Consider the following 15,671-nt stretch of genomic DNA (forward strand, 5'->3'; position numbering starts at 1 on the left):
ACCTCATCCAAGTTCCCCCAGATCCTTGGGGCCCTGGCTCTCCCAGAACATTGTTTGCATTCGTCTTTAAAGGTCTTTTCAGTTTGCCTTGGGTCAGTTATTTGTATACCGATTAGACCTGTGCAGCCCACTGCGGTAGCAGCTAGTAGGAATTGGATGTGCTGTTGTGTAAATACCAGATTTCGAAGACTTGCAAAAACTGTAAAATATTCCACTAACGATTTTTGCAATACTGCGTACATGTTGAAATATTTTGACCCTATTGGGTTAAGATATATTACTATATTTAACTTTCTTTTCATTAGAAAAACGTAGCCACCAGCAAATGCGAAGTGTCAGGCGTGTAGCGCGCATCTTCTTTCAACTGGATGGCGCGGGGTTGGCCCTCGCTATCCCCGGGCTGCCGACATGAGGCGCCGCAGCTTGAGGCAGGGAGCGGCACCTAGCAGGCAGTTGGCAGTTCCAGCCCCGAGCCACAGCACTGCAGGGCCCGACCCAGGTTACGGCAACCGGGGGCCCTGCAGACAGAGCCTGAACAGGGGATGCTCTTGGGTGGGAAAGCGCAGACCCTGGATGGACGCCCGACCTGCAGTGCTCCAGCTCGCGCCCCGCCTCTTTGCGGCAGAGCTCAAGCCGGCGCAAACCGGTTCAGTGCTAGGACAGACGCCTCAAGCCGCCCAACCGCAGCACGCCCCCGCCTCCCCAGTCCGCTAGAAGAGACAGGGAACGTCTAGTCGCCAGACGGACTGTACTGAGAGCCTATGAAAATGGCCGAAGATGCTGGGGGGTGGCGGGCGACCAATAGAGGAAGGGAAGAGGCGGGCCCTCGTTGGCTTCCCCTCGCCCCACCAGGCTTCCTTGGGCTCCGGTCTACCCAGAGCCTACGGGCGCCCGAGAGGGGGGAAGGGCCTGGCGCGGGCCGGAGACTGCGCAGTGCGGTGCCGGCGGGGGAGGGAGGGGGGGTGACGTAATCTCCGTCCGCGGCCGCGGCGCCCCGCCCCGCGACGCCCTCCACCAACGGGGAGAGCGCAGCGCGGGCGGCCGGCAGCAGCCGCAGCTCGGGGGCGGTGCCTGCCCCGCAGCCTCCCCTCGGCGATCGCGCAGCCCCATCTTTGTCTGGCCTCAGCGCTTTGTTCTCGGCGCCCGTGCCTTGGCCGGCCAAGCCCGCCGCCGACCAGCCCCCACGCCGCGCTGGCGTCGTCCTCGCCCCCCTCGCCGCCGCCCCCCGCGCGCGGCCGGGCTTTGCCCTCCATGGTGTCCCGGCCAGAGCCCGAGGGCGAGGCCATGGATGCAGAGCTGGCGATAGCGCCGCCGGGCTGCTCGCACCTGGGCAGCTTCAAGGTGGACAACTGGAAGCAGAACCTGCGGGCCATCTACCAGTGCTTCGTGTGGAGCGGCACGGCTGAGGCCCGCAAGCGCAAGGTGCGCCCGGCAGCCCACCCCGGGGCGGGCTCGCGGCCTCCTGCCTCTCCTGAGGCCGGCCGGGGGAGGGACCCTTTTCCTTCCCCCTTCCCTTTCCCCCTTGCCTTTCCCTGTCCTTCCTCCTCTTCCCCTCTCTTTCTGCTCTCTCTTCTCTTTACCCCTTCCCCCTCTTTCCGTCCCCACCTTCTTCCCTCTTTCAACTCCCTCCCTTCCCCCACTTCATCTTCCTCCCATCCTTCGCCTCTCTCCCCTTCCTCCGTCCTTCCTTACCCTACCCCTCCTCCCCCTCCCCTCCCCCTCCCCTCCCCCTCCCCTCCCCCCTCCCCTCCCCCCCCCCTCCCCTCCCCCCCCCCTCTCTCTCCCCTCCCCCCTCTCCCCTCCCCTCCCCCCTCTCTCTCCCCTCCCCCCCTCTCTCCTCTCCCCACCTCCGCCCTCCCCCTCCCTTATCCTTCTTGGCCCGGGAGGGGCGAGTGCTTCCGGGCGGGGGGCGGTGTTCTCCGGCCCGGCTGCCTGGGGAGCCTGGGACATCAGTGGGCGGCCCCGGTCGTTCTTCCGAGAGGTCCCTGCGAGGAACTCTCCTGGTTCCGGAGGGTTCGGGGCTGGATGGGGGTGCAGAGAAAGAAATATTTCAAAAAAATGAGTAAAGGGTGGGGGGTGCCGTCGGGGTCTGGGCGTTGGTCTGCAGCGATCACCCGCCGCCGGGAGCGACCTTGGACGGGAGCTGGGGCAGGGGGCGGGTTGGGGGACGCGGGACGGCAGCTTCGCGGCTACATTGGGGCCCGCGGGGAACTGGAGGTGGAGGGCGGCAGGTGCTGGGGCTGGAGCGAGCCTGTGGGTTCGGAGCCGCTGCCCGGGTTTGCGTTGCGGCCGAGGCGTGGACTTGGAAGCGCGCCGTGTGTTGTGGGAAGCCTTAGCCAGGAACGAGTCCCCTTCGGGAGCACGGTCTTGGCGTCCAGCGGTTAGGCCTGCTAAGGATTTGGAAATCAGAACGTAACATGATTATTCTATGTGAATAAACTTTATTTTTACAGTTTGACGCGCTTTTGTAGATTACAGTCCGAGATTGGGAGTTGTGAGGGCAGTTTCTATCTTGAGTGGCATTTTTTTTGGGGGGGAATACCAACAGGCCTGCTGAGATTGTAGGGTATGTTAAGCAGCAACTCAAAAAAAATGTTTTTTTTTTATTTGAGACGAAGTCTCGCGCTTGTCCCCCAGACTGGAGTGCAGTGGTGCAATCTCGGCTCACTGCAACCTCCGCCTCCGGGGTTGAAGCGATTCTCCTGCCTCAGCCTCCAGAGTAGCTGGGATTACAGGCTGCTTGCCACCACGCCCGGCTAATTTTTGTATTTTTAGTAGAGACGGAGTTTCACCATGTTGGCCGGGCTGGTCTCGAACTCCTGACCTCAGGTGATCCACCCGCCTCAGCCTCCCAAAGTGTTGGGATAACAGGCGTGAGCCACCGCGCCCGGCCTCAAAATTTTTTTTATCTGTAATGATATCGGGAAGCACTCTGTTTAGATGAACTAAAATCAGACATAAAACGTTTCTGTTAGGATCGGAGTTAGAGTCTTCCTAGTAGAATTGTGTGTCTTGAAGAAAAGATGGCCTGACGTGGCGCGGTGGCTCACACCTGTAATCCCAGCACTTGGGGAGGCTGAGGCAGGCAGATCATGAGGTCAGGAGTTCGAAACCAGCATGGCCAACATGGTGAAACCTTGTCTCTACTAGAAATACAAAAATTAGCCGGGTGTGGTGGCGGGCGCCTGTAATCCCAGCTACTCGAGAGGCTGAGGCAGGAGAATCACTTGAACACGGGAGGGGGAGGTTAGAGTGAGTGGTGATCCGGCCGCTGCACTCCAGCTTGGGTGACAGAGCAAGACCCCGTCTGGAAAAAAAAAAGAAAGATGGCCTGGTTGAAGCCAGCCTTCTACAGGTGCATGTCCTGTTGCCACTCTGGGGTCGGTAGTGTCTGGATTGGGACGTGACGCGCCCAGGATTCGTTTGTACTTTGGATGAAGTGGGGAATGCCCCATTCTTCGTCTCCCTCCTCCTTTTCTTTTTCCCTTCCATCCCTCCCTCTCCCTTTCTTCCCCTCTTTGGTATTTTTTTAACAAAGTTGAAGGAGTCAAGTTTAAACCATCATTAACTAACTTTGCCTAATTTCCTAAAGGAAAGAATTATTATTTTTTTTTTTTTTGCGTTACGGCTCTGATTAATTTTTACTTACGGTTCTGATTAATTTTTTAATTTCAGATGTCAGTTGCTTAGTTTCAAAACTGTTGAGCCACATGTATGTTATTTACCAGTTAGAAGTTGAGCTGTAGATGGATAGTGAAAAAAGTTTTCAAAATTCTGGTGGGGGCTGCTGCAGTGCCAATTGGCAGTGTGCCCGCAAGGAGCCGTTAAGTCCTCCATGCTTTTACCTCTGACTTACCTGTATCACTTCATGTGCGGTGTACTGCATTTCTAGCACTTTCTAGTGGCCCAGTTAAGCAAGAATTGGTTTGAGAAATAGTTTAACAATTTGAGAAATAGTTTAACAAACCTGGTGGATAACAGTTGGACAACCTGCATAGGATTCCCATCAGATCTGTAAGCTTAGGACATTTTTGTTTTTTAAATTTTATTTTATTAAAAATTATTTTTTTGTAGAGGCAGAGCCTTGTTCTGTGACCCAGGCTGGAGTGCAATGGTCTGATCAGTGATCACTGCAGCCTCAGGCTCCTGGACTCCAGCCTCTCCTGAGTAGCTGGGACTACAGGCGTGTGTCACCATGCCCGGCTAATGTTTTTTTACTTTTTGTAGAGACAGTGTCTCACTATATTGCACAGGCTGGTCTTGAACTCCTGGACTCAAGCCATCCTCCTGTCTCCCAAAGTGTTGGGATTACAGGCCAGAGCCACTAAACCCAGCCATATTTTTGGTTTTAATGATGTGAATTTGACTGTAAAAGTACTTTAAGCTGATGATTGTGCCACTGTACTCCAGCCTAGGCAACAAAACCTATCTCAAAACAAACTTCAGGGCCGGGCGCGGTGGCTCAAGCCTGTAATCCCAGCACTTTGGGAGGCCGAGACGGGCGGATCACGAGGTCAGGAGATGGAGACCATCCTGGCTAACACGGTGAAACCCCGTCTCTACTAAAAATACAAAAACTAGCTGGGCGAGGTGGCGGGCGCCTGTAGTCCCAGCTACTCGGGAGGCTGAGGCAGGAGAATGGCGTAAATCCGGGAGGCGGAGCTTGCAGTGAGCTGAGATCTGGCCACTGCACTCCAGTCCAGGCGACAGAGCGAGACTCCGCCTCAAAAAAAAAAAAAAAAACAAACTTCAACTTGAATTAAAATCTTTGTAAACAAACAAAGGTACTTTTTGAGATTCACATCTTAGGTGCAGTTTAACTACAGGAATGAATCCCTGAATGAATAGGAATTACGAGTTTTGTTATCTAAGGACAGGTGGGTTATGGATTTTGTACCCAAACTTTGATTTTTCTTTTAATAGGCAGAACATGACAAACACATGACCAGGCTTGATAAGTTTCTGTCCAAAAGAAGCTTGAATTGGAGTAAAACTCTTTTTTTTTGAGACGGAATTTTGCTGTTTTTTCCCAGGCTGTAGTGCAATGGTGCGATCTTGGCTCCCCGCAGCCTCTGCCTCCTGGGTTCAAGTGATTCTCCTGCCTCAGCCTCCCAAGTAGCTGGGATTACAGGCATACGCCACCACGCCGAGCTAATTTTGTATTTTTAGTAGAGATGGGGTTTCTCCATGTTGGTCAGGCTGGTCTTAAACTCCCGACCTCAGGTGATCTGTCCATCTTGGCCTCCCAAAGTGCTGGGATTACAGGCATGAGCCACTGTGCCTGGCCAGAATTGCAGTAAAACTCTTGTATTGATGACTATAAAAATATTTCTGCTGGGCGTGGTGGCTCATGCCTGTAATCCCAGCACTTTGGGAGGCCGAGGCAGGCGGATCATGAGGTCAGGAGATCGAGACCATCCTGGCTAACAAGGTGAAAGCCTGTTTCTACTAAAAATACAAAAAATTAGCTGGGCGTGGTGGCACGTGCCTGTAATCTTAGCTACTCGCGAGGCTGAGGCAGGAGAATCGCTTGAACCCAGGAGGCAGAGGTTGCAGTGAGCTGATATCATGCCACTACACTCCAACCTGGGTGACAGAGCAAGACTCTGTCTCCAAAAAAAAAGAAGATATATATATATTTCCATGATTTAGGACTGGCACAACCACAGTGGCCTCTCCTTTGTGTTTTTGGTGTGTGTTAAATATAACAAAATTCTTACCATTTCAGGGTTTGTCTGTAAAGATAGGAACTGGCAGGAAGTGATTGTGATTTAACATTCTACATTATATTTTGAATGTAGACACTTTGGAGAACAGGTAAGTTTGTTGTTGTTGTTGTTGTTGTTGTTTGAGACGGTGTCTCGCTCTGTCGCCCAGGCTGGAGTGCAGTGGCGTTATCTCGGCTCACTGCAAGCTCCGCCTCCTGGGTTCACGCAATTCTCCTGCCTCAGCCTCCTGAATAGCTGGGACTACAGGCACCCGCCAATACGCCTGGCTAATTTTTTGTATTTTTAATAGAGACGGGGTTTCAACGTGTTAGCCAGGATGATCTCTATCTCCTGACCTCGTGATCCGCCTGTCTCGGCCTCCCAAAGTGCTGGGATTACAGGCATGAGCCACCATGCCTGGCGAGAGAACAGGTAATGTATTTGAAATCATTTCTCTCTTTGAATCTAAAATTTTATAGCACTGTTCTCAAAACACATTTTTTTATTTTTTATGTATTTATTTTTTTTTGAGATATGGTCTGTCTTTCAGGCTAGAGTGCAGTGGTATGATCATGGCTCAATGCAGCCTCGACTTCCTGGGCTCCAGTGATCCTCCTGCCTCAGCCTCCCAAGTAGCTGGGACTACAGGCATGCACCACCGCACCTAGCTAATTTTTGTATTTTTGGTAGCAATGAGTTTTGCCATGTTGCCCAGGCTGGTCTTGAGCTAAGCGATCCTCTCGCTTTGGCCTCCCAAAGTGCTGGGATTACAGGCATGAGCCATCCCTCCCAGCCATCCAACAATGCCTCAGTTAGTCTTTACTGGCTCAGCCAGGTGCTGGGATGGTGGTGAGCACATTGTAGACAGCTCTCATTACTTCTTTTTAATAGTTTAGCTCATTTTCCTGATATGTGCTATTGTATTTTATTATTTATTTATTAAAAAAAATAAAGACTGGGTCTCCCTATGTTGCCCAGGCTGGTCTTGAACTCCTGGTCTTAGGAGGTTCACCTTGGCCTTCCACAGTGCTGGGATGATATGTGCTATTTTAAAAGTAGACTTTTAAACTTCGTTTATTTGAGGTGTGTACTTTTTACTTTATAGTGAACTGGCTCTTTCAAATCATCACAACAAAGCATTACACCGTTCATACTAAGTGGGGTCTAAGTAAAAGATCTAAAATGTCAACATTTTTCTGTTTAAGGTTTTAATTTTGAGGTCATTATAGATTGACATACTGGTGTAAGAAAATAGAGTAATCGTGTGTATCTTTCCCCATTCTCCTAAGGGTGACTTCTTGCAGAAATGGAGTACAATTACCACCAGGATATTGACATTGGTACAGTCTGTCTTTGATAAAATCCACTGTCTTGTTCAGATTTCCCCGCTTTTACTTCTACTCATTTGTGTTTGTGTATTTAGTTCATTCACTACACTGCGTACTTTATTCGGAACTCATTGGTTTTTATTTGATGGCCTTATTCTGTCTCAGAATCGCACATTACTTTGAGTCTTAATGTCCCCTTGGGCTCTTTTAGGCAGTGACAGTTTCTCAGGCTGTCCTTTTTGGTGACCTTGAGAGTTTTGAGGAGTCCTGGTCATGTAGTTTGTAGAATGTCCCTCAGTTTTGGTTTTCTGATGTTTTTCTCAAGATTCAGCTGTGGTTATGGGTTTTGGGAAGGAAGACCACGGAGGTGAAGTGCTCTTCTCATTCCTGTACATTAAGGATGATGCTGTCAAGATGTGTTGGGTTGCTGGGCTTGACTGAATGTCCGAGGTCATGTTTGCCAGGTGCCAGGTTTCTCCACTGCGGAGTGACTCTTTCCCTTCTCTATGTACTGTTTACTTTGGAAGGGAGTTAACTCTGCATAGGTACTCTACTGGGATGGGGAGTTCTGTTCCTCCTCCTTGAGGGTGGAGTAGCTATTTAAATTATTTGTAACATTTCTGTATGGAAGATTTGCTCATCCTCACTCGTGTGTTTACTCACTTGTGTATATCAACATGGACTTGTGGATATTGAATGTATGCTTTGGGTTATCATCCAGTGCTGTGTGGTTTGTTTTGTTGCTCCCATCATCTGGCTGTATCCACTGAGAGCTCTTTCAGCTGGCTCTGGTGTCCCTTTCACGTAGCCACATTATTTTTTGTTTGTTGTTTTTGAGCACTTCTTTACTTTCTGGAAGGACACCATGTTCTGGGATCATCTTACGTGTTTTCTGCCCCAGCCTTAGACTCTAGCATTTTCCAAGGATCCCTAGTTCCTTTTTTGGGAGAATGGAATTAGAAACCAAGATCTGAGCACTGGTGTGCTCATTATTACTGGGATATCCTGGCTTCTTGGTCCCCTCAAGGGACAGAGCTGGGAAACAGGTGTGTATATACAAATGTGTGTATGTACAGGTCTGTAATTATTTTGATATATATCCATCAGCATCCACATGAGGCTCTACATGAGTTCATGTTGGTATCTCCAGCTCTAATCCATTATCTATAGGGATTATTCTAGCCTTCCCCTCCAGCTTATCTGTAACTTTTCTGTCCAACAGAGAAAATCCTGGCTCCCACTGTCCACAATCTGTTTACTTACCTCTTCTGCTTTGGTATACATGAACAGAGGTTTCAGAATTGTTGTCCTGTACTCCCTTGGGATACGACCCCTTGGAGTACTGTGCTCAGTTACAGTTCCTTTTGCTTTTAGTTGTACACTCTCACCTCATCTCCACGTTATGTAGGTGCTTCCCTCCCCACCCCTCTTGGCGGAGTTGTGTTCTATGTGTGTAATATAATCTGTTTCTTCTGCCTCAGCCTGCATTCTGTAGGGCCTCATCAATGATTTTAAAAATCATTTACATTAAGATTTGCTATTTGTGCTTTAAAGCTCAGTGGATTTTGACAGAGGCATCCACAACTACAGTACTGTACAGAATAGTTGCACTACCCCAAGAAATCCCTGTGCTTCACTTACTAACTCTCCACAACCACTGATCTCTTCTCCGTCTCAGAGGTGTTTTCCTTTCCAGAATGTTATATCATTGGGTTCGTACAGTCTGCAACCTTTTCATACTGGCATCTTTTGTCTAGCAGTATCCATTGAGTGGCTGAAAGTTCATTCCTTTTTTTTTTTTTTTGAGATGGAGTCTTGCTCTGTCACCCAGACTGGGGTGCAGTGGCGTGATCTTGGCTCACTGCAAGTTCCGCCTCCTGGGTTCACGCCATTCTCCTGCCTAGTAGAGACAGGGTTTCACTGTGTTAACCAGGATGGTCTCAATCTCCTGACCTCATGATCCACCCATCTCGGCCTCCCAAAGTGCTGGGATTACAGGCGTGAGCCACTGCGCCCCGGCTGAGGTGATCTCAATTTAAAGGAAGGCTAGCCTAAGCTGGTCAGTACCAGGAGGATTTTGCCCTGGCTTACTTCTGCCCATGTGTGCCCCTAGGCAGCTTCCAGCATCTCTTGGGCTTCCTCATTTCCCATTTATGACAATCGAGTACTCACCCCCATCCTTGAGGGATACATTCCAAGACCCCCGATAGATGCCTGAAACCACAGATAATGCTGAACCCCTTATGTATTATGTGCAAACTTTTTTGCTTCATAATTTCATGGATAGATTTGTTCTTACTGTAGATCTTGGCAAACTCATCCTTTAATATTGTTTTCTTTCCTTATTAAGAATTTTCACCTTTTCACGTAAAAGAAGCCCTTTATGACTTTTCTTGGCATATCCAAATTGCAGCATCAGTACTCTTGAGCTTTGGGGCCATATTAAGCTAAGTAAAAGTGGCTTGAACGCAAACGACTGCAACAGTTGATGTGATCAGCAAGACAGCTACCAAGTGACTAACGGGCAGGTGGCTTAGATGGCATAGAGAAGCTGGACAAAGGGATGGTCATGGGAGAGAGCGAGATGTCACTCAGTTTCATCCTGCTTCTCAGAACGGCGGGTTGTTTAAAGCTTCTGAATTGTTTATTTCTGGCATTTCCATGTTACTATTTTCAGACTGAGGTTGACTGTGGGTAACTGAAACCACAGCAAGTGAAACTGTAGGTAAGGGAGGACTGCTGCAATATTTTATATTTCATACATAATTTCATTCTGGTTTTGGTACTTGGGATACACTTTTTAGGTAGGCCTGGCAAGTAAGTCTCCTGACCTGTCCAAGGACATCACCAGTAACTGCTGGGTCCCAGCCTTGAAATGAGGTCAGTCAGAGGTCTTGCCCTTGCTGAATGAAATTACCCCTTTTATAGATTGAAAGGTCTGTAGTCACTGTACCCTTAGATTGATTTTGGCTCTGAGATTGAGGGGCCTGAGTCTGTATGCTGAGGTTTCTGAGGTTGGGGAACTTAATTTGAGAAGATTATCTAATTTTGGTGAAGTCTTTAGCTTTTTAGTGCCATATTTTTTTCATATAAAGGATAGAATATTTAGGCCAGGCGTGGTGGCTCACACCTGTAATCCCAACACTTTGGGAGGCCGAGGCGGGCAGATCACCTGAGGTCAGTAGTTCAAGATCATCCTGGCCAACATGGTGAAACCCTGTCTCTACTAAAATACAACAAAATTAGCCGGGTATGGTGGCACACGCCTGTAGTCCCAGATACTCGGGAGGCTGAGGACAGGGAAATCACTTGAACCCAGGAGGTGGAGCTTGCAGTGAGCCGAGATTGCGCCACTGCACTCCAGCCTGGTAACAGAGCAAGACCCCGTCTCAAAAAAAAAAAAATTTTTTTTTTTATACCTGTTCCTTCACTTATGTCAGTGTTTGAGTCCTTGAAAAAGTCGCTGAAGAGAAAGCACAAGAATAAACTTACCTTCCCAAGATGCTCAGGTTTTAGACCAGTAGGAAGTCATGGGTAATGTATGAAAAGTGTACTACTTCTTAAGGTGGTGTGTCATGTTTGCACACTTCTGAAAACTGGACTCAAAATTCAATGTACTGTTGAGTCATCCCATAGGGTAAGCCCACATCTGGTTAACTACAAGGGCTCTGACCCCTCTTGCTCCTCCCCATCCTTCTTGGTCGGGGTGGGAGGTAGTGTGAGTAGGAGATAAGAGAATAGGATATTCAGAGGAATATTCTTAATATTGGGACCAAATTAATGAATTTGGCAGGGTGTTTCTGCACTGCGTAAGATGAGCAACAATTAAATTGCTGATTCCTCTCCTAATTCCTGTCATATACAAATCCTAGTGATGTTTCGGGATTTACTTACAGTCTACTGAATCTAGTTGAATTAATTTATAGGAGAAAGGGATTTAATTCAGAAATCATTGCAAGGGCTATGGGAGTAGCAGATTCTAGGTTGAGTTTCTGGGAGAACCCGCCAGCCTGGGGAATCCTGCCTCTGCAGGAGCCACCACACCAGGAAGTGGTGTGCTGGGCTGCTTAAACAGTGCCACCCTCCAGGGTCCATTTTAGCATGTGGATGCCCCCACTGGGCCTCTCTCCTTGGCTTACTCACCAGCCCCACCATCTGCAAATGTGTCCCAAGATATGTTTGGAACATGAGCCGCAAGGTTGCCTGGGGAATGAATTTTTTTTTTTTTTTTTGAGATGGAGTCTGGGTCAGTCACCCAGGCTGGAGTGCAGTGGCGCGATCTAGGCTCACAGCAAGCTCCACCTCACTGGTTCATGCCATTCTCCTGCCTCAGCCTCCCGAGTAGCTGGGACCACAGGCACCTGCTACCATGCCCGGCTAATTTTTTTGTATATTTTTAGTAGATTACAGGGTTTCACCGTGTTAGCCAGGATGGTCTCGATCTCCTGACCTGGTGATCCGCCTGCCTTGGCCTCCCAAAGTGCTGGGATTACAGGCATGAACCACCATGCCTGGCTGGGGAATGCATTTTCAACGTTTTTTTTTTTTTGTTTTTTTTTTTTTTTTGAGACAGGATCTGGTTCTGTTGCTCAGGCTAAAGGGCAGTGGTGTGCTCTTAGCTTGCTGCAGCCTTGACCTCCCGGGCTCAAAGCATTCTGAGTAGGTGGGACTACAGGTATGCGCCACCACGCCCAGCTAATTTTTGCATTTTTTGTAGAGATGAGGTTTCACCATTTGGCCCAGGCTGGTTTTGAACTCCTGGCCTCAAGCTGTCCATCCACCTCAGCCTCCCAAAATGCTGTATTCCTGGCATGAGCCAACGCGCCTGACTGTGTTTTATAGTTTACCGTGCTGTGAAGGGAGGTAGAATAAAAATGAATGTGAATCCCATGTGAGTGACCCGGGCCTGCTGTAACAAACCACCACAAACCAAGTAACTAAGAACCACAGAAATTTCATCTCAAATTCTGAGACTGGAAGTCCAAAATAAAGTGTTTGCAGGGTAGCCGCTCCAGAGGCTATTCCTGGCCTCCTCCAGACACTGGAAGACGTGTGCTACCTCACTCATGCGTCTGCCTCTGTTACATTTAAATCTGATACAGTATTATCAATGGAAGTGCTGTTCCACAGTGTAGATTGGGGAAAAATAATAATACAGTTTTGGCATTGTTTAAATACATTCTGAGAAACGCATTGTTAGGCAATTTTGTCTTTGTATGAACGTCATAGAGTGACTTAACACAAAGCTAGATGGTACAGCCTGCTGCACACCCAGGCTGTGTGATGGAGCCTGTTGCTCCTAGGCTGCAAACCTGTACAGCATGTACTGTACTGAATATTGTAGGCAATTGAAACACAATTGTAAGCATTTGTGTATCTATAGCTAAACATAGATAAGGTTACAGTAAAAATATGATACTATAATCTTCCGGGACCACAACTGTACATGCAACCGGTCATTCACTGAAACATTGCTATGTGGTGCATGACTATACCAGACATTAAGGTTTTATCAGTATGTCAGAGACAGCTGTTTATTGTATTTAGCACCAATTGTCTTGTTGGTTGGCTGCTTGAATAATGTTAGAGAAGCTGTCTCTTAGCTGTGTTGGCTCCATAAGGCCTGTAAACTGTGTCTTCCCTGGTTATTGGTAAACCCGTGCAGAAGAGCATCCTAGGTTGTGTAGTAGAGATAGAATATAATGAAGTGTGTAGCACAGCAGGGGCTTATTGTATTTAGCTGTTTTGTTGAGTGTTATATTTCTGAGATTCATCCACGCTGTTGAGTATATCATAGGTTCCTTTTCATTGCTGTCTACTGAATTAACTGTACTGTAATTTATTCTTTTTACTAGTAATGAACATTTTTGTTTATTTTCAGTATTGGGGTGTTGCAAGTAATAATGCTACAGAAGTCCTTGTACGTGTCTTTGGTTGTATGTAAACCCATGAGTTGAATGGTTAGTCTGTAGGGTACATATGTTCAGTTAAATAGTTGTCTTCTGTCCATTTATTTTGAAAATAAGAAAGCTACAACCAATAGCAAGAATGCTAAAATGAATATTGTATACATTTATATGGATTCGTTGTTAGCTTCTTGCTAACTGGTTTTATTTCTGTATCTTTTTCTGAATCACCTCAGGGCTGATTGTAGACATCATGATAGTTTACCTCCTAAGAATTGGGATAGTCTCCTACATAAGCACAATACAGTTATCACACTCAGAGTTTAACTTTTCAAATAGTGTTATCTAACATATATTGTCCAACTTTAAATCCCTGAATTGTTCCAGTATCCTTTATGCCTTTAAAAGTTTGCATATCGGATTCAATCCAGGATCATGGATTGCATTTGTTTTCATGTGTCTTTAGATTTGGGTCATCTAGAAATTCCTAGCCTATTTTTCTTTCATTACATGAATATTTTTGAAGAGCTCAGGTCAGTCATTTTGCAGAAGTCTTTCAATTTGGAAACACCTCCCTACTTCTCAGGAGCAGATTCCAGATGGGTGATGTTGGTCTGAGCACCCCACAGGCGCTGCCACGTTGTCCTCTGCACCTGCCTGCTCTGCGGCAGGGATAAGTTTGGTTAGGGTGGCGTTGGCCAGAGTTCTCTGTTGTAGAGGTAATCTTTTCCTGTTTAATTGACTGAAGTAGTCTCTGGAGTGATACTCTGAAACTGTAGGTATCTATTGCCTCAATACACAAGTACACATGTGTACATGCATGCATGCATACATACATACATACATACATACACAAGCGGCCTGAGTTCCATCTCTGTGGGTTCAACCACAAATCAAAGATATTTGGGGGAAGAAAGGGATAGGTGCATCAGTAATGAACATGTACAGACTTTTTCTCATCTCATTATTCCTGAAACAATACACTGTAACCACTGCTAGCATAGCACCTACTTTGTATTAGGTATTATAAGTAATCTAGAGATGATTGAAAGTTTATGGGAGGATGTGCATAGGTTATTTGCAAGTACATTTTATATCAGGGACTTGAGTATCCATGGATTTTGGTACCTGAGGGGATCCTGGAATGAGTTCCTAGATACTGAGGGACAGTTGTATATGTACCTTAATGTATTTTTTTATCCAGGTGACAGTCACATAATACAATTAACCATTTTAAAGGAATTGTTCAGCAACATTTTGTGGTGCACACTACTGTGCAGTCACTGCCCTACCTCTTATCAAAATTGAAAACGTTTTAATTTGTTCCTTGTTCTACCTGTCCCCAGCCCCTGGCAACGTCCCATCTGAGTTGTATTGGTGGATTTACCTATCCTGAGTATTTCATATAAACAGACTCATAGGATATGTGATCCTTTGTTTCTGGCTTCCTTCACTTAGCATGATGTTTTCAAGGCTAGTCTGCACTGTAGTGTGTGTCAGTACTTTACTCCTTTCTGTGATGGAGTAATTAATATTCCATTGTATATATGCTACAGTTTGTTCATCCACTCATCTGTTGATGAATATATGGGCCATTTCTACTATTTTGACAGTGTGAATGACACAATTTTTTGTTTGTTTGTTTGTTTTTTTGAGATGGAGTCTCGCTCTGTCGCCCAGGCTGGAGTGCAGTGGCCAGATCTCAGCTCACTGCAAGCTCTGCCTCCCAGGTTTACGCCATTCTCCTGCCTCAGCCTCCCGAGTAGCTGGGACTACAGGCGCCCGCCACCATGCCTGGCTAGTTTTTTTTTTTTTTTTTTTTTTTTTTTGGTAGAGACGGGATTTCACCGTGTTAGCCAGGATGGTCTTGATCTGACCTCGTGATCTGCCCGTCTTGGCCCCGCAAAGTACTGGGATTACAGGCTTGAGCCACCGCGCCCGGCTGACACAATGTTTTTTACCCAATGGTTCTAGCATCCACTGATGATTCTTGCCTGAATCAGTTATTACTATGATAAATATAAAATGAAGATCTTGTATTTTTGTCTTTCTACGATATTTATTAGGTGGAATTCTGTGAAGAAGACTTTGTGTTTGTATAGTATTAATTTCTTTTTTAAAAAATCTGAGGGGTACGTAGTAGGTGTATATGTTTTATCAATCTGGACTTAGGGATTCTTTTAAAACTCAGTATAAATAAGTCCTTACTCATTTCTGTGCTCGAATCATGCAAGTATTGCCAGTGGTGGCTGTCCCCGTTCACACATCCCGTTAGTATTGTGAGTCAGTGGCGCTCCTGGGTGGTTGGGGGTGTAAGGGTTCACTGTGCTCATCATTGCCGTGATTAACATTTCAGGTTTCTGAGGTCTGTTTCTTGGTAGTGCCCTGTTCCTTTTTCTTTCTTCTGTACTTTGCTTTGATTCATGTCTCCCTCCCTTTTTCTTACTGCTTCTAAATTTGCTGTGGTCCTGGAACCTGGATTCGCAAACCTGAAATGCCGCCTGGGTTAAGGGTGACTAGGTGTGAGTTGCTGGCCTGCAGTGGGGATGGGAGCTGGGCTTGAGGAGCCCGTCAGGATCAGGAGGAGGAGGTGTGTGAACATCCCTGTAGCTTACAGGGTTTTGGCAGTTGTGGTTGTGGGCTGACTTTCCTTATGGGGAGCTAGTTTTCAACTCCCTGTTTTGGAGAATTGAAAGGATTAAACTGATCCTCTAGAGTGATAAGCCTTG

The 15,671-nt window shown here is 47.2% G+C and overlaps 1 protein-coding gene across 1 annotated transcript in view; it reads left to right on the top strand.

Annotated features, from left to right (window-relative positions):
* Positions 1 to 1,027: 1,027 nt before the first annotated feature.
* Positions 1,028 to 15,671, top strand: part of USP22 (ubiquitin specific peptidase 22) — a 43,042-nt gene continuing 28,398 nt past the window's right edge. The window contains exon 1 of the mRNA XM_010382905.2: positions 1,028 to 1,422. Within this exon, the coding sequence (XP_010381207.1) occupies positions 1,252 to 1,422 (171 nt within the window). The 5' untranslated portion in view covers positions 1,028 to 1,251. The remainder of the gene's footprint in view (positions 1,423 to 15,671) is intronic.

This window comes from Rhinopithecus roxellana, chromosome 19, assembly GCF_007565055.1.
Source record: "Rhinopithecus roxellana isolate Shanxi Qingling chromosome 19, ASM756505v1, whole genome shotgun sequence".
Taxonomy (NCBI): domain Eukaryota; kingdom Metazoa; phylum Chordata; class Mammalia; order Primates; family Cercopithecidae; genus Rhinopithecus; species Rhinopithecus roxellana.